Source organism: Pollicipes pollicipes, unplaced genomic scaffold (genome assembly GCF_011947565.3).
Source record: "Pollicipes pollicipes isolate AB1234 unplaced genomic scaffold, Ppol_2.1 Scaffold_4881;HRSCAF=5763_pilon_pilon_pilon, whole genome shotgun sequence".
NCBI lineage: Eukaryota > Metazoa > Arthropoda > Thecostraca > Pollicipedomorpha > Pollicipedidae > Pollicipes > Pollicipes pollicipes.
Genome location: NW_023596576.1, coordinates 11,943,797 through 11,969,986, shown reverse-complemented (window position 1 = coordinate 11,969,986; position 26,190 = coordinate 11,943,797). Strand labels below are relative to the sequence as shown.

Below are 26,190 nucleotides of genomic sequence, written 5' to 3'. Positions count from 1 at the left end.
CACTTTTGTTCAAACGCATGCGATGACGTTTTATTCAGTCGACATCAGTGAGCAACGCTGTAAACACTTCAAGCGACTAGCATCGCTCACAAAGATGACAACATAGTCATGAGAAGTGCAAAATTGACGTCACTTAACGACCACCTGTATAGCGCATGTCGATGGCGCTGAAACGAGCCTTTGAGACACACGTGTGTATTACACATCGCAGACCACAACACAGCACATCTCCATATGTGTTGGCTGGGTACAAAGCACATACCAAAGGCGTACATGAGCGGCAGCGCAGGGATGGCGATGACAGCTGATGACCAATCAGACCGACATGCTAGCGGTCTGGCTGGCCGACGCCGTTCCACGACCATCGTTCATTCCTCGGAAGCATTTTCCACCCGTCCACGCCACGTTACTGGGCATGCGCCGTCGTCGGCCGCCGAGTTCGGCCAAGTCCGCTTTCCGCAGGCCCGCCAGCGGCTGAGCATCCTTGCCACCGCCCGCCGCCAGCTCCCAGCAGTCCGTACTGCGCTGACGAACGGCAGGTCCGCCGGCGCAGTCCGCGCCTCCACCTCGTCTGCGCGCCGGGAGATCTGGGCGGCAGCCGGGCGCGCCCTGACTGCGTCCGGTGCGCCCGGCGCCGCCAGCCCCGGAGCGGCCGAGCGCCGCCGCTCAGCGCTGAGTCCGGCGCAGAGCGCGCCGTCGGGCGTTCGTCAACCGTCCGGTCGGTGCCCGGACAGCAGCAGCTGGGTCTCCAGTTGGCTCTGCGCGATGTCGTGCAGCGCTGCCTGGATCTTCTGCAGCAGCAGCTGGCCGCGCGCCACCACCTCCTGCAGCCGCTGGCCGGCCGCCTCGTTCTCGCGCTCCAGCAGCTCGAGGGCCGACAGCTGCAACTGGCACGGCACCGTCACCGACCGCCGAACCAGAACACGGAGAACAAAATGCCACCGCACAATGCAAGATATCATTCATGTGAATGCGGATTACACGGAGCCAGGAGATCGCCAACATGCCAACCATTGCCACACAGCGACACCAATCACCAGCACCGATGAAAACTTCATGGCTATATGTGCACATGCGCATTAATTCAGCCCGGAGCTTGGGCGGTGGGTCGCAACGTTCGATCTTTTCTCAGCCCAAGTCGCCAAAAATTACTAAACGGTTCCTGTCAACCTGTTCCCGTAGGCGAGTTCTAAGCCCCCTGCAGCTCGGTGGAGGCGTCACCCTTCACCCTACCTCAGTGGACGAGCCCTACCCTCCCTACGGCTCGACGAGCCCGTCCCGCCTCACCTGCAGCTCGGTGGAGGTGTCCTTCCCCACCCTACCTCAGTGGACGGGCCCTATACTCCCTACGGCTCGACGAGCCCGTCCCTCCTCACCTGCAGCTCGGTGGAGGCGTCACCCTTCACCCTACCTCAGTGGACGAGCCCTACCCTCCCTACGGCTCGACGAACCCGTCCCGCCTCACCTGCAGCTCGGTGGAGGCGTCCCTCTCCACCCTACCTCAGTGGACGAGCCCTGCCCTCCCTACGGCCCGACGAGCCCGTCCCTCCTCACCTGCAGCTCGGTGGAGGCGTCATCATTCACCCTACCTCAGTGGACGAGCCCTACCCTCCCTACGGCCCGACGAGCCCGTCCCGCCTCACCTGCAGCTCGCTGGAGGTGTCCTTCTCCACCCTACCTCAGTGGACGAGCCCTACCCTCCCTACGGCTCGACGAGCCCATCCCGCCTCACCCGCTGCTCGGCAGAGGTGTCCTTCTCCACCCTACCTCAGTGGACGAGCCCTACCCTCCCTACGGCTCGACGAGCCCATCCCGCCTCACCTGCAACTCGGTGGAGGTGTCCTTCTCCACCCTACCTCAGTGGACGAGCCCTACCCCCCCTGCGGCTCGGCGAGCCCGTCCCGCCTCACCTGCAGCTCGGTGGACGAGTCTTCGCTGGGCAGCGAGTCGATCAGCGTGTCAATGTCCTTGACTTTGCGGCCGATGAGCGTGGCGAACAGCTGGGCGTAGTCCTCGGCCGGCTGTCCCTGCTGCGGCGTGCGGCCGCCGCCGCGGTCGAAGCCCGGGAAGTGGCCGGGCACTGCCTGCTGCTGCAGGATGCCCACGCTGTTGCAGAAGAGCTCGGCCAGCTCGTTGACAGCGTCCTGAAGCTGCGTCAGCCGGTCGGCCATCTTCCTGCAGGTTGGCGGCGCGGCCGGCCACCGGCGCCAACCTGGCCAGAGGCGACGTCAATGGTAGGGGCATCCCAGCATAGCGGCACTGGTCTCAGAGCAGGGGATGGGGTGGTGCTGATAATAGCATTCTTCCTTGAATACTGACACTGACACAGTTAACTGATAGCTGCAGAAGCCTAAGCTTTGCTTTGTGACTGATTGCATTAATAACTGCCACCAAATGTACCCTTTTCAGTCACCTCTGGTTAAAGAAGGTGTTATACCTATAAGGGCATTATGCTCCAATGCCAAAAACAAACACTGGCCATTCAAAATGGTCATATTGTAATGTGGCCATTCACAATGGCATCATGTGATGTGGCAGGCCACTGATTGTCAGGCCCAGATTTAGTGTTATGAGTCAGCTTGTCATCATTTCATTGGTAACACAGATCCAAGTAGATCTTCACCTGTTGAAAACACTTTAAGATGAAAAACCACCATATATATGAAAGCATAAATGGCAGCCATATAACATGAACTGCTTTTCATGTTTTGTTACTAATGCTTGTTACTGGTAGTGGCAATGTAGCATTGTTTGTGTTTTTCCTACCATAAAATGAGGTGGCATGCTAACCTTAATATGAAACAGGCACATCTAATACCCTGCATGGCATATAACAATACCACACATGTTCAATCTACATGTTTTTCATGCATCTACTCAAATTGTATAACCGCCCACTTTAATTCACACACATAGTCGATGATAATATTCCTGAGACGCAGAACTATCTCATAGAAGGATTGAGATGGGGTATTAGCATTACAGACAGGATAATTATTCAGACTACAACAGTCATCTTGTGCATTAGTATGTGAACATACTAAAAAATCAGACAATACTGATTGTCAGGACAACTATTTGATCTTTACAGGATGGCTGTCTCCAGAACCGCTCCTTTAAATACACCCTCACAATATCATAAGCTCATGGAGCTTCAACCTTGGCAAAGATACATTTGAGGCAAACATATCGCTGTTTGCAAAGCAGCACATTCTGGAAAAGCCTTGCAGTAAAATACAAAGCACAAAAGTGGTAACACAGATAGATTAGACAGTAGTAGCAGCCTTATTCTGCACAGAGTAACCAGGAGAATGGAGAGATAGATCTACTGATATTTCAGCTACACACATTTATCAAAATGAATACTGGTAGTCAGTCAGGTCCAGATTGCTCAAACTGTGCTGCTGGTTATCCCACTAGGAATAAAACTATAAGTAATGCTCTACCATATATGTTAAGTTCATTGTAAATGCATTAACCTTCAAATTACAGATGTTAACAATGACTACTTTTCAATTATTTCATACAGATGCGAATCTTTTTGGTTGAGAATATATCTTAATAAGATTTTTCTGCTGAAAACAAATAAGTCAAACACAAGGATCCTAAGGCCTCATTTTCCCAATTCCATCAAAGTCTGAACGAGTGCACCACCCGTACTTCGGTGGAGCCAGCAATATCGTTACCCAAGTGTTAATGGAATCGTCACGTTTGCATGTCATTCGCAACACAACACTACTAGCAGCAAGGAACGGGCCATCCAACATTAGGTATTTAAGTGTTTTCCACCCCTGGTCTTACCAGATACTGTGCAGAGATATCAAAAACACGTTGGTAATGACACCCTACCGGCACCGTTCGCATTCACACGTCCGACACCGGCACCCAGCGACCCCTTCCAGCGACCCACGGGCGCCAAGGTAAACCGCCGAACCATATTTCCAGTCGCTACAGTCAGCTGGAAAGACAATGAAGCGTTGAGGTTAATGTGCTGCCAGGATAAAACGACTTGAAGCAACCGGACTGATATGACACTACTACTAATAAGCGTGCAATGGTGGATCTCAATGGACCTAAAAAATGATAAAAGTAATAATGCAGCTTATTTGCACCACCCGGTTGGCGCATATCTTGACACATACAGGTACACAATACTACTACAACATCACAATATACTGTAACTGTATCACAATACGCACGCAAAGAGCAAGACAGCAGGTACCACGGTCTCAAGTAACACTTAGTACTTTCTTGGCAGGTTAGGGGATCTTATCCAGGGTCATGACCCAGTTGGTGCATTTGGTGGCAATCACAGACCAACCAGCCCGGGTGGGCGATAAAGATGTTCCAAACATCTGACCTGCTGACTGCCAGGAGGTCCAATGTAGTAGGATCGTATTCATGTCGGATATGCACATGTGTCCTGGTAATGATGCCACTAAATCCTACTTCGCTTGCATGCACTGCCTAAGCAATGCTGTTCTCACTGGACATGAGTCTTTGTCTGAACATCAGCTGCCCACTAGCTTCGAGCATGGGACATGGAAGAAGCTCAAGCTCTTTACACAGGTCATGGCTCCTTGTACAGCGTGACGCCCTTAGCAGCTTCTTTATACATGAGTGGTAGGCCTACAAAGCTCTTGAAACGCTTGCTCTCCTTCCACAGTGTTCCACAGTTCACAACCACACATGTTAGTACAATATGCCTTGAACAAAAATGTAGCGGACTAACACAAAGCCTTCGGCACCTTCGTGTCGTTGTCATAAAACCACCCTGAAAATAGGCGGCGGTACAAGGGACCGGAGATCGGCGAGTAAGCACTGGCAATTGGTAATTGGCGATTTATTCACTTAGTCTCATATTCTCGGGTATCCCGCAGCAAACTATTTCACAATGCAAAATGGCAAGGCTGCCGCCATTTTTAAGCACTCATTCGACAACAAACAACCACCAGCAACATCACTACTACCGTACTTACCTAAGTTTAGGTCAGTGCGTTGAGGCTTTCCCGCGCTCTCAAAAACTTTCACAACATGAAGCTCTCTATTCCTTGTAGGTTTTTCGTCATTGCTACGGGCGAGGCTGCAGACAGAAGATTCCTAATATCCACTGACCGGAAATTGTGCTGCTTCAGTTGACTGGCCCTACCTGGCTGAGCCGTCGCACTTTTTACCGGCTAATATTTTACTTCATTGTTATTGCGTTGCTTGCACCCATCGTAACGGGGCAAAATCTCCAGGAATAGGTGGTTCATTTCATTAATATTGTGCTGCAGCAGCACAAATCTGCAACACTACGATACATTTGCTACTCTGTCTTTCTATTCAATTAACATGGGAAACAAGGCATTTTAAAATCAGGAAAAAGATGAGGAACGTATGTCAGGTCCAGATCGCAGTGACCAGACATCCCAGCGACATGAGACGTACTCTGACGCTAGAGAAAGCGTGCACTTGTGTTTACAAATTGTGGGTTGATGTGTGCCGGCTGCCTAGCGTTATCGTGTGCAAACCAAGGTGCAACAGTTTCGAGGCGTTTTCCAGGATCGACATCAGACCTCAGCAGTCAGAGCCAATGAAGACGCCAATGACACATGAGGCCAGCGGCACGGTGATGGGTGAGAAGCCGTGCGTTTAATAACAGGCGTTCTCATAAATGAGCACTGCTTTGCAAATTCCACATGGGCCATGCGCTGCACTACCGCAAGGCACGAGGCGCGGGAACCGTGGGTGAGGGGGAACTGAGCGGCCCAAATCTCTGAAAAGTTAGCAATGGCTCTATGGGCAATGACAGGGAAAAAATCGTCAAACAATTATCATCCCCTTGTCCTCCCAACGTGGTGAGATTTTCGTTGCCCAGTGCTGGCGGCAATTTCATTATCGCAGTTAAGGAAGTTTTCCGCAGCACGGCGCATATTTTCACCCAGACTGTTGGTCATATAACGTATCAGTGTAGAAACGTGTGCTTTTACAGTGACAAAAGCTTCACAGGACGATGAAGTCATGAATATTTAACCCACAGTTTGCTTATAGGAAAATGTTCACAGGGTAAACGTGACTATTACGGTGGCGACGAAATCAGGCAAGCGACACGATGCTTAACACGCGCTCGGGTGGGGGTCAAATCGACACCCCGAAGGTTTTTCCAGAGTGGTTTCCGAACAGCACGGCGCAGCCGCGCCAAATTTTGTGTAGTTGCAGACAATTGAACAGCGGGTCGCTTGGCATAAAAAATTAGGTTTACCTTGTAAGGTCATTGACCTATGGCAGGTCAAAGTCAGGCCATGGTTTCAACGAAGGTAATTTCTAGGAAATCCTTCAATCTGATCTAACAACGGAGTGTTAGACGAATCCATACATCTCTGATATGCTTTCTTAGGCAACACAACAGTTGAATGAGCCAATTAAATTGACCTAAGGTCGGGTATAAAAGTCACAACAAGGTCAAAACCAACCCGTTTTGTTACTCTACGACTTGCTGTATGGGATGGTTTCTGGTGCTCATTTCGAATTGATTGATAACAGGAACTGCATTATACATCTGCCATAGACTTTTTAGAGGTCAGAATAGGACACTGACCTAAAATGACCCAGGTCAACATTTTGTTTTAGGAACATACTGCATAGCATCATCTTTGTCGCTTAGTCAAATGCAATACTCAAAGCAATCTTGCATGATTTTGGTCAACTTGAGCTTCAAAAGGTCAAAAAAGGTCACTGGCCTTGAATGAGCATGTGACCCTTTGCTTAGAAACGGTTATCTATGTTATGGGTGCACTTCGAAGACCAGCCTGGAACTTGACCTTGTTTAACCTTTTTTGACCCAAAGAACATGACTTAGGAACTTGAAACTGGGACCTAAGTGAGTTCACGTACAGGTCAACGCACCCTATAAATTTGGTGACTCTAGCTCTCTTAGTGCCCGAGTTCTCAGGGGGTCAAATTGACCCCCACCCGAGCGAAGGGTATCTAGCCGGCCACCCGGGCGCGTATTGAGGACCACGCAGCTCAGATACTCCCCCCAAGTCTTCGCCAACACCAAAGTGCGTGCGTCCCCAAGCGCAGCCAACTATTCTCTGATGTGATGTGTTTAGACTGACAAAAGCGGCTGGGGCATAAGCTGGATCCACTCGATCCAGGCGAAGGCGAAGGCGATGGATGTGGCACACTGCTGCTGTGCTGATCCTCCTCTGTGTCCCCATTGGGAGAGGCAAGTTTTCAGCTCCTGTCGTGCACTGAATTTGCATTGAGCTGTGACTGAGCTGGCTAAATCTTTAAAGGGAATGTGCTATCAATGGAAGTCCGTGTTAAAAACATGTTCGCGTGTTGGGGATATTTGTACCTCTTAAAAACTTTCCATCGCACCGTAGACATAAAACAACGCACTTTTCGCGAAATTTTTCATCCTATTTCTTTAGCACACGGCAAAATCTTCGTCCCTGGGGCCAGATCTTAGATTTCCACAGAAATCCTGTGAATGTGGACCACATTGCCACAAAATCGTTTAGTACCCAGTGTAAGGCTTTTGGCTCTGAGGGCATATTTCCCTTGGTAACATCCTTGTCTACGTCCCGGAATATTTCACATCAGACAGTACTTTTAGCTTTATTTCTTGTCGAACAATCAGTAAAAAGTAAAAAGATGTTGGCTTCATCAAAACGATTATGGGTAGTTAATAACGGTGTTAAAGATGCATTATTGCGGTATTGCATTACGGTATTACGGTATTACATCGCGGTTTTACGGCATTGCATACGGTATATACACCACAGTATTAATGCGTTATAAGACAAACGTGTAGCCAAAATAGAAAAAACATATCTTTCTTCTTCTCGTTATTCGACGAGCAATAAGGGTGAAAGTACTAGCTTAGGTACGCATGGAATGTTCCTCGCAAATGTATTTTCTAATTTACGCCCCAGAATATCTTTGAATATCTGCTGCATATTGCTGACAATTTAAAACGGCATTGTAGTTCCGGTCGTTGTTTTAAGATAGGTAAAGTGCATTGATTTAAGGGCATTATTCCTCACTGTTTTTCTTCATAAAACTAAAAAGATAAGCTACTTCAATTATGTCAGCAACTGCTTGCATTTATAACTTTAAAGAAGTTGGGAAATCGGCAAAAAGTCGGGAAATCGAAAGACATAAAGCTGATTAGGAATGCTTTCAATAGACAATGATCCAGAGAACTACGGGCTCAGTCACTAACGGGTAATGTTCTAGGGCTGGCTCGTACCTGTCCACTCAGCCAATGCTGAAAAAATCGGCGAAAGCCATTTTGCTACAAGTTATAAGACCACAGCATGCTTAAAGATTAAACCAAACCAGCAAATGTACATGTCTACGCAGATCGGGCTATTCTTCAATGTTCACCAAGTCCCTCCATACGTAAACAAATTATGTTTTTTTATAATTGTCTACTATGGCCTGAGTCCGACCTCGGCTAGGGCATTAACCTGCTTGGAGCTTTAAAATTATTCCCCTCCCCCTGGGTGCAAATGGATGCATAAAAGGGTACTACAGATTTGCGTCACCCCACTCAACCTTTTTTTGCTAAACCCCGGAAACAATAAGGGGACGGATTTCTGCAGCCCCTGCCGAGCCTGGCTCAAACTCAGTTGTCTTTCAAGCTGTTACTCCAGTACAGTAATGAGTCAGGAAAATATAATGTGTGCAAAGTACTTAAATACAAACTATTTCAAGGCTGGCAATGAACAGACAAGATGCACAAATATACAGGGGCACGTCTTTTTGCGTTCTTAAGCTACTGCAGAAACACGACGGTGGAAGTGGTGATGATATGTGATAGGCACCGACGAGAGCGTATGAAATTAGTACCTGCACCTGGGGAACAGAGGATTTTGTATCGTAGTACGTACCATGTAATTTAGCATCAGTTACACCTTTCGACTAAAAATGCCACATCCAAGGGATGCAAGCGCAACATACTCCAATCACCTCCTAATCCGGCTTTGAACTAAAGGCACGGAACATAAAGCCGTTGAATGTACTCGGCCAATATGGGAGAAAAGCCCCAAGCCGTTTTTTGGTTCTAGTAGTATCGTGCTAGCATTTATAGCAATGAAATCCTGCTGATGTGAAGGGTCTTAGTTGTGATAAATGTTGAGGAGTGAAAAATTAGGGATCAGCAAATATGAACGAAGAATACATTTTCTCCTGCAGAAAGATTTTAAGAAAGGGGGCCTCCTATCCGATGACAGAGAGAGAGGACGCTTTCCCGGCATGCGACGACGACGATACGGCATACGATAGTACGACATCGTAATGCTTGGAGTAAGTTGATGGGATCTGAGATGTGACTTACCGCCTTGAGCGTATCTACTTGGCACTTGGCACTGGTATTTGGGGCAATGGTGAGTGCTGTGGTGCATGCTGCGATGGGCCAGCCCCCGCCTTCTGCGCTGTTCATTTTCCATCATATTTGTTACCGAAACATGCAAATGAAACAACAAAAATTGCATCACCCACAGGTGCTACGACCTCGGGTCTCAAAAAGGTTCTAGTCTTTTCCACTAAGCGGTGACCTCTGAAACGTACCAAATGAATATGAGGCCCAGGCATAGATTTCTCACAACTAAGATGGCTTTCCATCAGGCACCAATTCCAACAACAGCATGATTTGTCAAACATTACCAACGCAAAATATATCAAGCGAGGGAGCCAAACGCCGCAGATGATTGTATTCACATCCCGCAATAAAATAGCTGCAGGTAGCCCGACAAGAGCCTTCCACGACGATCGAACGGCTTGTGCTGAATCAAGCAAAGACCTTCGAGGCAGGGGCTGGGTATGAATGCCTTGAATTCGTTAATACGTCTGCTATCAAATGCGTGCCGACACGGCGAAGTTTGCGCGTATACACACAACGTTGCCCATGTTCATACACGCTGGTTTAATTGGGCATCACTGCAACGCGTGACGTCACTCGTCGGCATAGAAGGGCACGATGGGGTACCGTATCCCGGTACCGAGCAATAACGAAACCAATAGTTTAAGATTTACCAGGAAGGGACACAATATCTAAATCTTTGGACGCCACGAACGCTGGATGTTATGTGAGCTTGTTGTTATGAACCTCGGATTTGGCGATATTTGATGTTGCGAGCTTGGATGTTGTCCAAGGACATAATACGATTTTTGGATGTTACAAACGCTGCATACTGCGATTTTGGGCGTTCTGACCATCGGAAGTTATGAACTCTGGAGGTTTCAATACGCCTACGACCCAAGCACCACGATCTTTGACCGTCATGCGACCCGAGCACACGATGCGCCTGAGGTGGGACCGCCAGCAACACCATAATATATTTGCACTTTTTACCCTGGCGACGAGGACGAACTGTCACTTTAAATCACGAAACACCGAACATGTGGCTGCACACGCCAAATTACCTGAAGCATAAGCTGACTCATAATGCCATCAAACGCTTGTTTGAGCAGCTCAGTCGCACGTGGGCGCCTCCCGTGCGGGCAACATTTGCCCACACCCCGTTAGCACTAAACACACCAAGTGCTTGTCAGTCGAACCAGCATCGGCACGACCTACATCTTGGCGCTTCCCACCTCGCCAGGCTGATGCGGTCCTTTCCAAACTTCGTTGGAACACTAATACTGAACTGAAGACAACTCACAGATTCAACGACACGCGGATAACACATTCCTCCACATTGTGTTCAGCAGGACGTGATGACGCGAACATTCACCGTCGTTATTACGACGGCAATTATAACTACTACGTGACCAGCACTAGCACTTTCCGTAGCGGCATTTCAAGCAGCAAAGAAACTACCAAGGGCCAGACATGTGCCTGGTTCCTAATCTTGGTTCCTGGTTCCCACTGGTTCTTTCGACAAAACAAGATGCTGGATCATGGTTCTCACTGGTTCCTTCGACAAAACAAGATGCTGGATCTTGGTTCCCACTGGTTCTCTTGATATAGCAAGACCCTAAATCCTGGTTCCCACTGGATCTTTCGACAAAGTAAAACCCTGGATCTTGGTTCCCACTGGTTCTTTTGACAAAACAATACCCTGGATCTTGGTTCTCACTAGTTCTTTCAACTAAACAAGACCCTGGATCCTGGTTCTCGGTGCTTCTTTCGACAAAACAAAACCCTAGATCCTGGTTCCCAATGGATCTTTTGACAAAACATTATGCTGCATCATGGTTCCCATTGGTTCTTGTACAAAACAAAACCCTGGATCTTGGTTCCCTTGGTTCTCACTAGTTCTTTCAACTAAACAAGACCCTGGATCCTGGTTCTCGGTGCTTCTTTCGACAAAACAAAACCCTAGATCCTGGTTCCCAATGGATCTTTTGGCAAAACATTATGCTGCATCATGGTTCCCATTGGTTCTTGTACAAAACAAAACCCTGGATCTTGGTTCCCACTGCTTCTTTCCACAACACAAGACCTGTATCTTGGTTCCCATTAGTTATTTTGTAAGCACTGGCTTCAGCTCCCAGTTTCCCTTGCTTTTCTGTCAATACCAGCTCCAGGTTCCCATGAGCTCTTTGGCAACCAACAGAAATACCAACATGTCATGAATACTTAAACACCATGTCTCACAGTTCACACCAGTATTTTCTTGGGAAATCTTGGGAACCAGGCACAAGTCTGGCAAAGGCGCACATGGACAGCAAAGTTGTACCCTTCTTCGTGTCCGGATCATGGTCCAGCCACGAATCATGTTCCAAGTGCTTTTAGCGTCAGCGTTTAGTTTCCAGTCGCGGTGCTGGTGCGGTAGTACTTGTAGCGCGCTAGCGGCATGGGTCGCAGGCGACGCGCCAGCAGCTGAGCCTGGAGGGCATCGATGGCTGCGTCCAGCTGCGCGTGTAAGGCCGGAGTGAACACGTCCCTGCGGTGAGGAGGGCATGGTCACGGCACGGTGATCTGTGGCAGCACCGGTGGCGTGGCCACGAGCGAGCTTTTGGGGGACAATGCCCCCCCCCCCGCAGACACCGCCCAGACCGCGCAGTCACGCGTGACACAGTAGATATTGGGTAAGGGTTAAGTGTAGTAGACGCACTACTGTACAGCGGTCAGTGAGACCAGTCTGGCGCGGGACAAAGTTTTGACTCACTTGCATAGAGCTGCGTTAAGTGAGTCCGAACGAATGAGATCAGCTGCATCTGTTGCCACTACCTTCGAGACAAGTGCCGGTATCCGTGCGTAAATGGTGACAGGGTCAAGTTAGTGCGGTTTGAAGGAAGCAAACATAACAAAATGTGTCGAGTGTAGCATACAGACCGTTTCTTCGGCCGTCATTCAAATCCAAGAGCAAGAATGGCTAAGTCAAAGTGTTGCACTTCAGATACGGTCGACAAGATCTGCTTCATTCAATGGAATTCATAATCATTGGAGCCTTTCGACATGACTGCGGACATTTCACAATGCCAGTGTTTTAGCGCCCAACGCTCCAGTCGCTGATCCCATGCTCTCACCTCTTGTTGAACACTTGGTTGGAGGCCTTTCGCTTGAATTGCCCATCGTGATTCATTGTGACACAGTTCAGTCTTTCTTCGTCCTCTGGAAGACCGATGAACCTGGAAGAAGGCAGAAAGACGATCATTCCTGTATACAGAACTCGTCCCATGAGGACCTGCACGCAGGATTGATCCGCTGGGACATTTCTGGTGGCATGGTTGGGCAATCGCAATCAGTGAGCATCTTGCCGGACACCATCGCGCAACCATTTGAAAAAAAGGAATTCACTTTGGCACACATGAAGGTGACGGTTCTGTTACGATCACACGAATAGGTTGCGAGAACTGCGCTGTCTGTAAGGAAAAATTTAGACTTTTGGAAAAATAGACAACTTTTGGTCTAGGTTAAGTGACAATACCAAGGATAAATTCAGAGAACTGAAGTGCTCGCTAGCAAAAGTCTACGAATGTAGTGAAGATGACGATTCGTTAACCGACCCAGGGTCCTTATTTTGAAAAGTTCAGGAGAAAATGAATCATGCCACATCAAATTATAAAACTTTTATGACGATCGCACAGAGGCGCTCTGAGAACCGAGATCTCCGCAAGCAAGAATTTTGGAATGTGGCAAAATGAGCGTCTTTTGGCCTGATCAGGGTTAATAATTTTTGTGACTGCAAGAGTAAATCAATTATGGCACATAATTGTGTAGTGTAGTTCGCAGTGTTTTTAACACGCTTTTTAAAATGTTTGACCCAGGTTGAGATCACCCAAGGGCGTCACGGTAGTTTAAGCTGGGTCAGATTAGGTCAGATCAGATTAGCACATTGCCACCCCACACACTGGTCGGTGGTGGTGTAAAAACGATTGGTCGATTGGTTTTTAAGGACGAGCTGTATGCTTTTTGTTTTTGGTTCCACCCATGTATGCACTGGCATTTCAAAGCGCTCCTGCAAAATAGGAAGTGTTTTGGTAAAATATCCGGTCTTTTCGGAGATCTTTCGCGTCAAAGATCATTACCAAAGTTTGTGACATGCATTTGCTTTCTATGACTTGTGCATATATAAAGATAAAACACAAAATAGTCCCCTGATTTGGAATAGGCAGGAAATTATGTTGTCATGGATTGATATACTGCTCAACATTGCCAACTCATTTTGCGAAGCTACGCCCCTGATAGGTTCCTATTACGTTCCTTTTTCTCTAGCGTCATAACCGCCAGGAGGTGTCCGTCGCCCTTGCTGCCAAATTGATGTGATAGCCGTGCACACGGGTAATTTGTTGCTACCAGATGACATTGCCCCCTCCCCACGTAATGTGTCGTTAGACGTGACATCAGTTCAAAGCGCCCAATGGCAGAAGTTCTTGAGCGTGACAACGACATGGCATTATTCTGCATCTCACAACTGTCGAAAGTTAGGGTGCCCAAAAGATGGGCATTACCCCATCCACTCTCACTTGCAAGATCCGATTTTTACATCCCTCGATGCCAAAACAAATAACATCCAAATTGCGCAATTTGCCGGAGAGTAGTGGGAGCTGACCTTAATGCGTAACATTCCCTAAATGTCCCCGAGCCAATCCCAGCCCCTTCCGTGAAATCACACACGTGGGTGCCGGTAGTGTATGATAAAGGCACGCATTTGGAAACCAAAGCTTTCATTTCCCGTGGTGCCCGCCCTCCTGCCAGGGTGAGAGACACGCGATGCCGCACAGGCTCAGCAGCTGAGTGCGTCGCAATGGCGACGAATATCACACGCCGTGCGGGCGTTGCCATAGCAACACCTGCATCAAACACTACGCCATTGGTGCGGACAAAAATATTGATGTGGTTCCAATCGTCCCCGATCATGCAAACTATTGCAAACCGTCTAAACGTGACTACTGTAATATGCCTGTCTTAATCCATTTGAACTTCATAAGCGGCACAAACGTTGTGTCGCATACCTTATTAATTCTTACAAACGCCACATCAAATTTGCATCGCAAAATCTTGCATGCCTTATCATTCTCGTATGCGTGCTACAACGGGCCGCTTCAGTCTAATCCCAGTTGTTACTGATGTCTTGAAATAAATTATGACCATATGCACCTGATTGTAGACCCATAGTATTTGCGCCACTTCAGCATTAACATAATAACCATGCCAAACCCATCTCCGAAGTGCGACCCCGTCAGCAAACAGCAATCATGTCACGTTGTGGCTTCACGCATCAACAGAGGGCTGAAAACCATGACAAAGAAATGCCGCGGCTGCCCTTCCCAGTGTGTCTGACGCTGATCGAGTTTCAGCCGTTGTTGTTGCGAACCCCGCGTCGCATTTGGCTGGACGATACTAAACTGTCGCAACTGGGAACGTATATGCTGAATATATGTGTGTGTATATCTATATATATATATATATATATATATATATATATATATATATATCTACATATATACCCGCGCTTATATAAACATATTTGCATATATATATATATATATATATATATATATATATATACTTAGATGAGCGTGAGTGTTACAACCATGTTTGTAGCATTCGTATGATCGTGACTGGACTCGCGGAATCTACGAAATTCTTCCACAATGGAACTTGAGAAAATTTGGAGAGCTCTGACCTACACCGCCATCGTGACGCCTTTTCTGGATCTAAACAAAATCGAATGGAAAAATCCGAAGGGGAAGAGTCAAATGAAGTAAAGATAGAAGGGCACAAACGTTGACCATGAAGTCCAAAGGGACAGACAGCGACATGGCTTAAAGTCGAATCGGAGAACGGCGAAGGACAAGAAGTCGAAAGGGATATAAGTAAAACTAAAACATAAAAAGTCGAGATCGGCATAATTTAATTGTGACAACATGGAAACCAGCCGATAACTTAATACGGTTGGCACCTGATTTACTACCTTCCAAGCGCTCGTCTGTCAATGCACGTTTATCTGGTCAGACGCACAGCACGGACGGTCGCGTGTATTGCTTTAAAAAATGCACATACGAAGCGTTGGACGTTTCTGATGAGCCTGATATAAATCCGTGCTCGACCGATCGCGGCGTTCTGCAAAGCTTATACAAGAATGGGCCATGTGTTGATATGTAGTGGTAGAGACCGTCCTTACAACTGTGCATGCCCAATATATATATATATATATATATATATATATATATATATATATATATATATATAATGCCAGCATGCCTATGATGACAATGGAATGAAGGAAACTGAGCTTATGCCGTGTTTGAACAGCTGTGGAGAAATAGATCGTAGCAATCGGCATAAGCCTCAGCGATCGTTTTCGGCGACGCTACCAGAGAAGTAGGACGCCACAACGACGGTAGCACATGCCGGCCCCGGCAAGAGCAGAGCCCTCCGAGTCAGCTGGAAACAATCCGGGCTCGTGTGCTGGGAACAATCTGGACTCGTGTGCTGGGAACAATCCGGACTCGTCCAAATTCCTCTATTTTTCACGCTTTGTGCTGCAAACATACATCCATTCGGTCAGTTCAGGACCGAGGGTAAGGAAATCGTCCGATCCCCCCCCCCCCCCGCCCCATGTTGTTGATATACTTCCGTGCCTCTTGAACGTGTGATTCCGTCCATCATTCAGACAACCCACCGACCAACGTTCTCTGTCTCTCGGGCACGGGGCACCGCCCTGACATCAATGCCAGGTTGCCGATCGAAGTCCCGCACATGCGGGAGACAAGTTGCCCCGCACTGCCGTCCTGCCACCGTATAAAGACATGCAGCTGTCGGCCACGGAATACCACCTCCGCCAGCAGAACCTACTCACCGCAAGAAGTCCCGTATCTCCCGAACAGGGTCCTGTTTGAGGTCCTCATAGTGAATAACGTGCACAGAGGTAGTGAGGTTGACCCAGTCGATGTTGAAGTTGCGCCAAAGAGTCGCCTTCTGAGTCACGTAGGAATTCCAACCTGCAACAAGCTCGAGAATTTATGTCTGCATCGTATGGGGCCTATTCTGTTCACGCAAGCACATTTTGTTTTGTGGATGTTCATGCTAATCCATTTCAAGATCGGCCGCAACATCTGCATTGGCCTGAGCAAAAACATCTCTTGACACGCAACAACTGTGCACTTTGCTCTGATTGACCAGAAAAGTGGTGAACGGTACGATGATCACGGTAATCATAACAATAGATAATCATTTACACACAATCAAATGATCGAATGATGGCAAGCTCGGTAATCATGTATAGAACACCTGACAATCGTCCACTTGGGTGCCGACTCACCAGTTAAGTGGTGAACGGTGCAATAATCGCGGAAACCATAAAAAAATATATTGGTAACATAGAATAAAGTATTCAAACAACATAAACTCATTAATCATCGGGTCGACGTCAGCTGGCATAGATGAACGCTGACAGCTGGCGAGAGCACTCAGAACCTCTAAGAGAACGCACGAATCTCTCAGCCGGCGAGAACGTGACACACCACTGCCACTGAAGTAGCTGTCCGGGGCATAGCGCAAGTGGCCGCCCTTCATGAAGTTGCGGTAGGCGAGGAACGCCTCGTACGGGTTCCGCACGAGCAGCACAGCCCGACGTCCGTGGCGGGCGACCTCGACCAACCGTTGCTTTGGGGATGGCGTTGACCCCAGGGTGTAGCCGTGCGTCTTCATCAGCAGAGTGCAGCCACAAGACTGGGCCTCAAACTCGCCGTAGAAGCCTGCCGGGCAGGGGAGAGGCGTGCATGATGTTAGGCGGTCTGCCTGCCGGCGTCTATCTGACATGCCACCTCATAAGTCACGCGCGCAGCCGGGTGGTTTTCGAATTTGCCGCACGACTCAGTGGCAGCGCCCCACCTTTGGACATGAGGCCCTGGTCGCGGTACACACTGCCGGTGAAGACGCCGGTGGCGGCCTCGATGAGGTAGCGGGTCCAGGTATTTCCGCTGCCAGGGAACGACGCCAGAGCCATCGGTAGCAGACTGTGCATTTCTGCCATCCTGGGCATAGATCATCAGCAGCGCCTGGTTACCATCGGGTCAAAGATATCCCCGGACGACAGCTCCTCCCTTGGGCTGTTCCTTGACGCATTAATTTCACATCTGCGCAAGACCGCTGTTTGGCTACGGTGCCACCGTATGTCACGAGCATGGACGCAGCAGATGAAAGTTCATTGCTAGTATTGTGTCGAGTACAGGGAGGAGTCATAAAACATTGTTCTGTAGTACAACTGAAACGTCCACTTTCTTGGGTTGGAAAGCATCGGGGACTCCGTGTAAACCCTGGCGCTCTTTATGGGTTATTGTTGAGCAGATATAAGCTCCTTTCTGTTAAACATCTTTCAAGTTTTTTGCCTCTCTTACCATATGCTAAAAATATAATTTTTTCGGCTGGTTGAAACGAACACTTGCAGGGGATCACTGCGGATCCTGTCACATATCCCCACGGACCTCTGCAAAGTCTACGCGCACTGCACATTATTCATGTGTGCGCCTGCATTTACCCCACTTGCCATTGTCAAAGCGCACAATACCATGTGTCGAGTGACATGAACGGGGTGCCATGATGGAGAGGGGACGATGGGACAGGACTCACCGTATCCGGTGCCTTCTGCAGCGATTTGATGATTTCCATGGGAAAAACGACTTCTTCTTGACGTCGAAAAACAGCTTCAAGGGTGGAGCTCTCAGGACGATCTCCCGGGTCGCCGGCGATGTTGACATGTTGAATGCACCAGGTGGTGATTGACAAATTGGTTGCCGCACATCGAGGGGTTGCTCGAGGCTCCTGCAGTGTCAATAGTGGAGGAGATACGATGTTGAACATTTGAAACCTGGGCGAGTGGCATTCATGCATTCTTAATGTTCCAAGCTCCGTTCAAAAGTGATATCTCGGGTTTGTAATCCAGCCAGGAATGTCCCAACATCCCAAAAGCAAGGTGATCAATTTTTCCAGATACCACAGTCGCCGATGTCGGTTCCACGTCAGCTCCAGATTCGGTGCGCGCGTGGTGCGGAGCAGAAACCAACGCTCAGCATATCGCGTGCAATGCGATTCTAGCGAGCGTAACTGGGTGGTTCAGGCACTGCCCGAACAGAAAATATTAGCGTGACTATACGCCTAATTCAAAATGTAGTGCATACCGATGTTGAGTCTCAATACCAATCGCTTGAGGGGCTTATATATCTGGAATACTAACGTATACTCTCACGTACATATTATGTGTCCCCCTGTTCACAACACTTCCGTAAATTGTCAGGAAGAGCTGTTTAAACGAAAATATCCAGCAACCATTGAGGTGTAGCGTAGTTAAGCTCCTCCTTGGTGTGGATACATAAACCGTAAAGCAACTGCTGTCGTTCATCATGAGCCCCCTCTTACTCTCTTATGCCAGTACATTCTCGGTGCGCCTTCTCCGTCACCCCAAATTGTAACTGGGCACCGTCATGTGTATCTTGAGATGATCGGTCGTGTCTGCTGCGGCGCGTGTGGCGTGCATGGAGTGTGAGCCTCGACCCCGGGTGGTGTGGCGAGGCAGTGTCCCCAGAGGACGTGCGTGGAGCGTGAGCCTCGACTCTGAGTGGTGTGGCGAGGCAGTGTCACCAGATGTCGGAATAAGCGAGCAGTGGTGCGATCGGGCGTTGCTGGGCGCACGGTACTTTGCGGCCCGGTGGACAGAAACGCCGTCCGGTAGGCGTACCGGGGTAGACGGCTTTAAGTGTTGAAAAGCCGTGAGTAGCGGCAGTCGGACAGATCCAGTACAGACAGTTGGTGAGGCATTTCTTCATTGAGAGCCGGAGCCCGTGGAACCGAGGTCCACCCGACTACTATCGTGCCTTCACAACTGGTGCGGCGACCCACAAGAGGTACCGCGTGCCCTGGACGCTCCGTAAAACCTGCCGACCAGGAAGAAGACATTTACGCAGGTAAATCCAAGCAAATCTTTGTTCTGACCTGATTCGCGTGTACGGCCTGCTCACATTCTGTTTTGATATAAGAAAGAAAGGCATTTCGACTTTTCTCGACGCAGAAAGTATGAAAGAAAAAGAAAAGCCCCTGTTTTTCTGCGTTATGAATTCAAAGCTCTTATACCGGCTCCCCTGGCTCAGCTAATGGTTAGGGCTGACAGCACTACTGCAACAGGAGGGCCCCTGGCTCTGCGACCCTCGCTGCCAGCAGGGAGGGCCCCCTGGCTCTTCGACCTTGACCGCCAGCAGGGAGGACCCCCGGCTCTGCGACCCTGACTGCGAGCAGGGAGGACCCCGTGGCTCTGCAACCCGCACTGCCAGCAGGGAGGACCCCCTGGCTCTGCGACCCTCACTGCCAGCAGGGAGGACCCCGTGGCTCTGCGACCTTGACTGCGAGCAGGGAGGACCCCGTCGCTTTGCGACCTTGACTGCCAGCAGGGAGGACCCCGTGGCTCTGCGACCCTGACTGCGAGCAGGGAGGACCCCGTGGCTCTGCGACCTTGACTGCCAGCAGGGAGGACCCCGTGGCTCTGCGACCTTGACTGCCAGCAGGGAGGACCCCGTCGCTCTGCGACCTTGACTGCCGAGCAGGGAGGACCCCGTGGCTCTGCGACCCTGACTGCCAGCAGGGAGGACTCCGTGGCTCTGCGACCCTTGACTGCGAGCAGGGAGGACCCCGTGGCTCTGCGACCCTGACTGCGAGCAGGGAGGAACCCGTGGCTCTGCGACCCTGACTGCGAGCAGGGAGGACCCCGTGGCTCTGCGACCCTCACTGCGATGAGGGAACCGGGCGTCGTTATTGAACCCACCTCCACCAGCCGTTGGTGGTAAGTGTGAATGGAAGCCAATATGTATTTGTGCAATGCAGGAATCGTTGTCGCGCCCGTCGGTGTGTGGGACATGCAGGCAGTGCTCGACGTTGTGGGAAATGTGACAGGACTGACAGAGCGGAGGTGTGAGCACTAAAACATGCACAGGTGTGTCAGCTTGCTGTGGCCTGCCCGGAATATTGCTGAGAGGGTCTCACTGATTGATTTGCTTTAATTTGCTTATATGTGTGCGCCGCGTTTTGATTGGTCTTCTTTTGAGTTGTGGTGTGTCAGTATGCGCCAGTTTGGCATGTCTTGCTATCACAGATGTCGATTTTTGGGTGGGCCACCCTCCTCTCCCCCGTATCCAATGTGGCCGGCCTAACGGCGAGCTTGGTTCCGCAACCTTCTGGAGCCTAAGGACAAGCAGGACGTCAAAAATGAAAGCTAAAAATCATATTGAAGATTTCCAAAGAAGATCTCTGCTTATTAGATCACAAGTAAAAGGAACAAGGAACGAAAACTGCAATGTCATATTCAGTTGAGTGCAGCTGGTTGAACTACTTACGCTTTTAAAGCTCCGCGCTCGCGTCGTTTTAGCTGGTTATTGGGCGGTTCGGCTTTAGTTGATATAAGCGGCTGCAGTTGATATAAAGCGGCTTCAGTTGACCTAAGCGGCTTCAGTTGATATAAGCGGCTTCAGTTTACATAAGCGGCTTAAGTTGATACAAGCGGCTGCAGTTGATATAAGCGACTTTAGTTGATACAAGCGGCTTTAGTTGATATAAAGCGGCTCGCGCCACTATTATTGATGATTTTCTGGGTTTTTCTGCATGCTTAATGTTTTTGATACACGATTGACATGCCTTGTTGCCTCTGGCCTGGTTTTGCGCTTTTGTCTTAATGTTTTAGTCTAATTCAGCGGTGTTTCAAGTTCTAGTCTGAGACAACACACGCTGTTTCATCACAATATCTTATCGGGAGAATGAAAACAAACCGGTCGAATGCTAGCACGAAGAAATGCGACCAAGTTATCAGTCCGTCTACGTTCGGAAAAAAAAGCATTTCAAGTGAGCCGACCTTCACTTCAACGTGAATATTTCATGAAATAGTTACGAAAACCTGACGATTAACACCAGCCGACTGAACCGATGGCGGTTATCGTCCAATACTGATCACCAAAACAACGCAAACCATGCCTAACATGCCTAACGCGAGTGCTGCGACGCAGCCTGCGACTCGCCTTCGAACTACCAGAAGAGAGTTTCCATGGCAGGCTTTAATAGTCGCGCACATCACCTGCTTATACCTTTTACACCACGTTCACCAACGTCTGAAACCACACATAACATCTCCCCAATGTCGACTGCTAAAACCTGATTTTGACAAATGCCAAACAAAAAGATAGTGATGCCCAAAGACAACATCTTCCACAGAAACAGAGCGAAGAAACACATAAAAGCAGGGCTGCACTTTCTTATTCAGTTGGGGAAGAGGGGGGGGGGGGGGGTCCTACTGCATAAAGTTGAGAGGGAAGTGTTTGAAATCTAAGGATAATTTTGATGCATTCAGGGCTAGATTTTTCTCCATTAGCCTCCCAATCCCCCCAATCCTATTTTACGAAGGCACGTCTCCTGTGCTGGAGGCTTAACGACCAAGACATGCGACAGATTCGCCATCGGATTATTTCGGCGTCGGGTCCAGAAGTAGAGGTTCCTAGAGTCCCAAAGATCCCAAGCAAGGATGAGACCGAGGTCCGCGATTTACATCGATCGGGGCGCCTGAGTCCACGAGGAGCCCTCCGTGTCGGCCAGGGGATCACGATGCCTAACACGGGTCTTGTATTGGCAAGGAGGCTAGAGTCGGCTGGGGCCAGTGTTCCAAGGGGTTCACAGAGCGGCCCGAAAGGCCCCTCGGGACCGACGATCAGGCGCCCGATTGAGAAGGACGAAGGGCTGGCCGTAGATCACATTAAGGGCCCTGGTCCGCAGGGCCGGGCCTTCAAATATCAGAGAGCCTTTTGCACTGAGACGTCTTGGAACCATGCGAGCCTCTATTTTGGCCACGGACCACCAACACCGAGCAGTCAGCTTCGTATGGCTCTGAGCCCTAAGCTCCATTTCCCGCATGGCGACCAATGCATGATTGATCCTTCTAAGAATTTCCATATCGACCAGAGCACCACGCCCATGTGTCGCCAGCATGGCAGCCGGCAGGCACTTCGCACTGGGAAGCAATGGTCCTTTAGCCCTTGAGCGGAAAATATCTGCCTCCGTGGTGTTCTATCCACCAAACGCCCCGCCCCGATAAGGTAAGGGGTTTCGAGCGATTAATGATACGAATCAAAATAAAGCCAAAACAAAAAGGTCAACACAAAGAGGACAGCTATCCTTGCTCTGAGCCAGCATGCGAAACAAATTACACGAAAGTTTTAGCCTGCGTGCTCGCAGTCTTGCAGCAAGAACACTGGTGTCTGGGGCAGCACTCTCTGCAAAACCATGAGCGACCTTGGACGTTACAGCAACACCGGGCGGCAGGCGCCTGATGTGCGAGAGCAACCGTCGTGAAATAATGCTCCCGAAAGTCTTCCAAAATCGATTCGAGCCATTCTAAAGCGAGGCTGGGGCGCATATTTCACCTGTGTAATTTTAAGGGTGTCATGTCAACAGAAAAACATTGGCAGCAGCACACAAATAGACATTATACATTCAGTTATGCAGTTTCGCCATAAAATTCCAGCAGTGGCTTGCAGTGTTATGAATGCTGATGCATTCCTATCACAAAGTTAAAACTGTTCATGTGAAGCGTGCTTCTCGACCACCTTCTAAACGTACAAATTGACATCGCAAACTTTTCAAAGGCACTTCCTTGAAAAACCATCCACCGTTCTATTGAAACTATCTATCGTTTTCATCCGGCCCCTGGGCACCATCAAACGTGTGCCGCAAGGACGACAGCGCACGACTTACGGAGACTGCAATGCCGGCAATCGGGGTGTTTGTTCTAAGGCTTGTGAGCGCGCATGGTCCAAATCATGCAATGCGATTTTTTGGTAGTCGATTCTGAACAAAGGTTAAAATTCCCAGACACGCGTGGGTAAGCCGGGTCAGTGTAACGTTATGATCACATTTCGATACGCAGTCTATGTTCACTATCATCTACATTCACAATGTCTATACAACCCATAAAAATTCCGGCACAATCGCTGAGTGTTATAGTGCCTCCGTGGGATAGGTGCCACGGAGGAAGAATATCAAGTTTCGGTGACTCACCACCAGAGGCTTTTGAATTAGGAGAGACAAGACCACAGAGTTTTCTGCATTACATGCGACGAGACGGTCCGAGTTCCTCGAAGCGCAATCTGCATGCAAATAACTCTTCATTTTGGATTATTTCTTGGCCTGCACTTCAATTGTGTCGTGCTTTGTTTATTTGGGGAAAGCGTCTGTCAAATTTAGGCGGCTTACCTGTGTTCGCTTTACTTGGTCTTGCTTTTTTGGTGTGTGGTATGTCACCTCGGCAGTGATATTTCATTTTCTGCCATCTTGGTCGAGATTCATAAGTCCGTTGCGATACGTGCTACGACAAAGCTGACTGCAGCCGCATTAGAGACTGTACGTGCGGACGGTGTGTCGCTATTCGAAACCAGGCGACAACTTGACGCGCAGGCAGTGATGAATAAAAAGTACTCCAGCCCCAGGTGATTGGAGGCCATTGTCGTCCTGTAAAATGTTGTCACATTCAGCTCCACGTAGGGAGCAGTGTCATTCAATGGTACGCTAATGAAAGCTAGTGTGCACGCGCTTCTCACGGATCAGTACATTTTTTAATGCTATTTCAGCCTGATGGCTCTGATCAATACAAACCTCGACCAAATCGATGACTGGCTTTCTTGTGAAATTTGAAATTCGAAAATACGTTCTAATTTTGTTGGTGATCAAAGTTAAGGACGGTGTGCAAACGTGAGCAGCTTCAATTTGCACTGTAATTTATCTTCTGCGTAGAATGGCAGCTGACTGATTTTGCAGGAGGGAACATGTTTTCACTATACACGCTAAGCCATCAGCTTTAGATAGGCTAGCCAAGCATGCTTTATCCAAAAACCTCAAAGTTTTTTATTTGTTTTGCTGTGTTACTTGTTGTCATCAGTTATAGAGCAAATAACAGAATAAGTTTCCATGAACGTAGGCTTTAAAACGATGCATCTCTCAAAAGGGATGCTGACAAAAGAATGGGAAGTTCCCTCTATCATTGGACAGTTTACTTGTGAGGGTAGGGTTTGGTGAGAATGGGATGAAAAATGCAATATCAAAGCCGGGTAGAAACTGTGGAAGGGGAAGGGGCAATGGTGCGGCAAACACTTGATGTTTACACCTTCCCCCCCCCCCCCGTACGGAAACCTTTGGTGCACCCAATGACTTAGCAACTGTCTACTTTATTTTGGCTGTATTTGCCAAAACCCCCTAGAAGATTTCTAATGCTGACTACTTTGAGCCAAATCTCAAACTTCTGGCCCAAACTGCCATTGACTTATGGCACCAAATATGATCGATTAGGGGGTCCAGGTATTGTCCTAGACAGAGCGCGGCGGCCCGTACGCTCAGGCCTTACGCCGTCGAGCTGCGACAAAACGACTAGGAGTGCATACGTTCCTGTGTCTCAGTCATAGGCGTAGGAACGTTTCAAAAGGGGGAGGGGGTGGGGAGCAAGCTCGGGGCGTACTTCAGGAACTTTTTCTAGTTTTCTGGAAAGCAAGGCTGATGACTGGGGGGGGGGGGGAGAATATAGGTAGAGGTTGTTACCGCTCTTTATTCAAATGTCATCGCTGCTGCCCTAGATGTGCATCTAGAGCTGTTTCTCACTAGTGCACGATCTTGCCTATTCTACTCATATATGTTATTCGGCAAATAAGGCTATCCAGCTTTTCAGGATGATTCGTCCACTTCAACGTTGTCTTTTATGGGGAGGCGAAGTTCGACGAATTTTTATGTGGGTTCTTCAGACATTAAGTACATCGCGAAGGAAGGATGTAGATGAATATGTTTGATCGAAATTTGAAGATGAAAATTTGATTGTAGACCGAGTGGTCAACAATGAGTATTAACATGGCCACGCCACGTTTGTCTGGAAATATCTAACATTCAGTCAGAATCTATTAGTGCTACAATTAATGTAACGTGGTTGTTTAACATGCGCGCTCCCGAATCTTAGCAACAAAAACCTTCACACGAGGCGTTGCAGTCTCCAGTCCGTGGCACCTCATCCCAGCGGCTAATTTTTCGCCGTGGCCCATCGGTAGGAGAAAATGATGACGCTTTCGAAATAATTATCTTTGAACATTTTAAACGGCTAGTAATGCGAATTATGTGACATAATTTTGAGCATGCGCGCTCGTAAACCTTAGTAATAAAAACCTCGAAGCCAGGCGCTGTAGTCTCCTTAGGCCGCGCGGCGTCGGTCTAGCAGTTTATATTGAGCCCTGGCCAAGGGGTGGACAAAAATGATAACACTTCGGGAAAAAGTACTTGTGAAAGGTTCAGGACATCAAATCGTGCATTTAGAAAGCAGCCCGGGCGCATATTTCACGTGCGCTATTCTTAGACTGATGATAAGGACGGATTGGCCCTTAAACCACCGCGAAGTGGTGCTGGGATCTGGTGGTGCAATCGGAAGAGTAAAAGAAGAATCTCAATTTTTCATGTTTCTGTAACAATTAATCTGTCCAAAAGATAGCAACACCACACCCGCCGTGTTACTCTGCCTTCCCGCAACACTGCAAGCCTGGTGGTACTTGCAGTGGCCGACGCCGTTAGGTTTTACGGAAGCCGCAACCCAGGCCACCGTTGTCCTTCCTCTCGAGGTTGCGGACCGGCATGTTCAAACCTTTTGACGCAATTTTCCAGAAATCTGTTCTAAAGAAATGAGTGTTCTCAGGCAAACATGGGATGGTCTTGTTCGTCGTTTTAATTCATTTCGACCCACTCTACTC

General features: G+C 48.8%; 2 protein-coding genes and 1 long non-coding RNA gene across 4 annotated transcripts in view; 1 reads left to right on the top strand and 2 right to left on the bottom strand.

The window, feature by feature from the left end:
* Window positions 1–178: 178 nt before the first annotated feature.
* LOC119101053 (mediator of RNA polymerase II transcription subunit 21) lies at window positions 179–3,925 on the bottom strand. Of its 2 annotated transcripts, none has more exons than XM_037224298.1 (3): window positions 3,802–3,925; window positions 1,911–2,212; window positions 179–887 (listed from the first exon to the last, which is right to left on the bottom strand). In XM_037224298.1, exons 2-3 carry the CDS (start codon window positions 2,169–2,171, stop codon window positions 708–710), a joined length of 441 nt encoding a protein of 146 aa, XP_037080193.1. In that variant the 5' UTR covers window positions 2,172–2,212; window positions 3,802–3,925; the 3' UTR covers window positions 179–707. The 2 variants fall into 2 exon arrangements, with proteins under 2 accessions (XP_037080193.1, XP_037080194.1); XM_037224299.1 differs by having other exon boundaries at window positions 179–881.
* Window positions 3,926–11,740: 7,815 nt separating this feature from the next.
* On the bottom strand, window positions 11,741–17,423 carry LOC119099846 (WSC domain-containing protein 1). The gene is made up of 5 exons (XM_037222941.1): window positions 17,282–17,423; window positions 16,912–17,145; window positions 16,248–16,389; window positions 12,469–12,570; window positions 11,741–11,882 (listed from the first exon to the last, which is right to left on the bottom strand). The coding sequence occupies exons 1-5, from the start codon at window positions 17,421–17,423 to the stop codon at window positions 11,741–11,743; spliced, it is 762 nt and encodes a 253-aa protein (XP_037078836.1).
* A 1,675-nt stretch (window positions 17,424–19,098) lies between these two features.
* Window positions 19,099–26,190, top strand: part of LOC119101731 (uncharacterized) — a 25,170-nt gene continuing 18,078 nt past the window's right edge. The window contains exon 1 of the long non-coding RNA XR_005094606.1: window positions 19,099–19,350. This is a non-coding gene — a long non-coding RNA (uncharacterized LOC119101731). The remainder of the gene's footprint in view (window positions 19,351–26,190) is intronic.

Excerpts from the sequence above, each read along its gene's own strand:
- LOC119099846 (XM_037222941.1), bottom strand. The coding sequence starts at position 17,423 with ATGGCAGAAATGCACAGTCTGCTACCGATGGCTCTGGCGTCGTTCCCT. Across the intron at positions 16,390-16,911 it reads CAGCTACTTCAGTGGCAGTG|GTTGGAATTCCTACGTGACT; the intron begins GTGTGTCACGTT and ends AGCTTGTTGCAG. Across the intron at positions 12,571-16,247 it reads GAGATACGGGACTTCTTGCG|GTTCATCGGTCTTCCAGAGG; the intron begins GTGAGTAGGTTC and ends GCCTTCTTCCAG.
- LOC119101053 (XM_037224298.1), bottom strand. The coding sequence starts at position 2,171 with ATGGCCGACCGGCTGACGCAGCTTCAGGACGCTGTCAACGAGCTGGCC. Across the intron at positions 888-1,910 it reads ACTCGTCCACCGAGCTGCAG|TTGCAGCTGTCGGCCCTCGA; the intron begins GTGAGGCGGGAC and ends GTGCCGTGCCAG.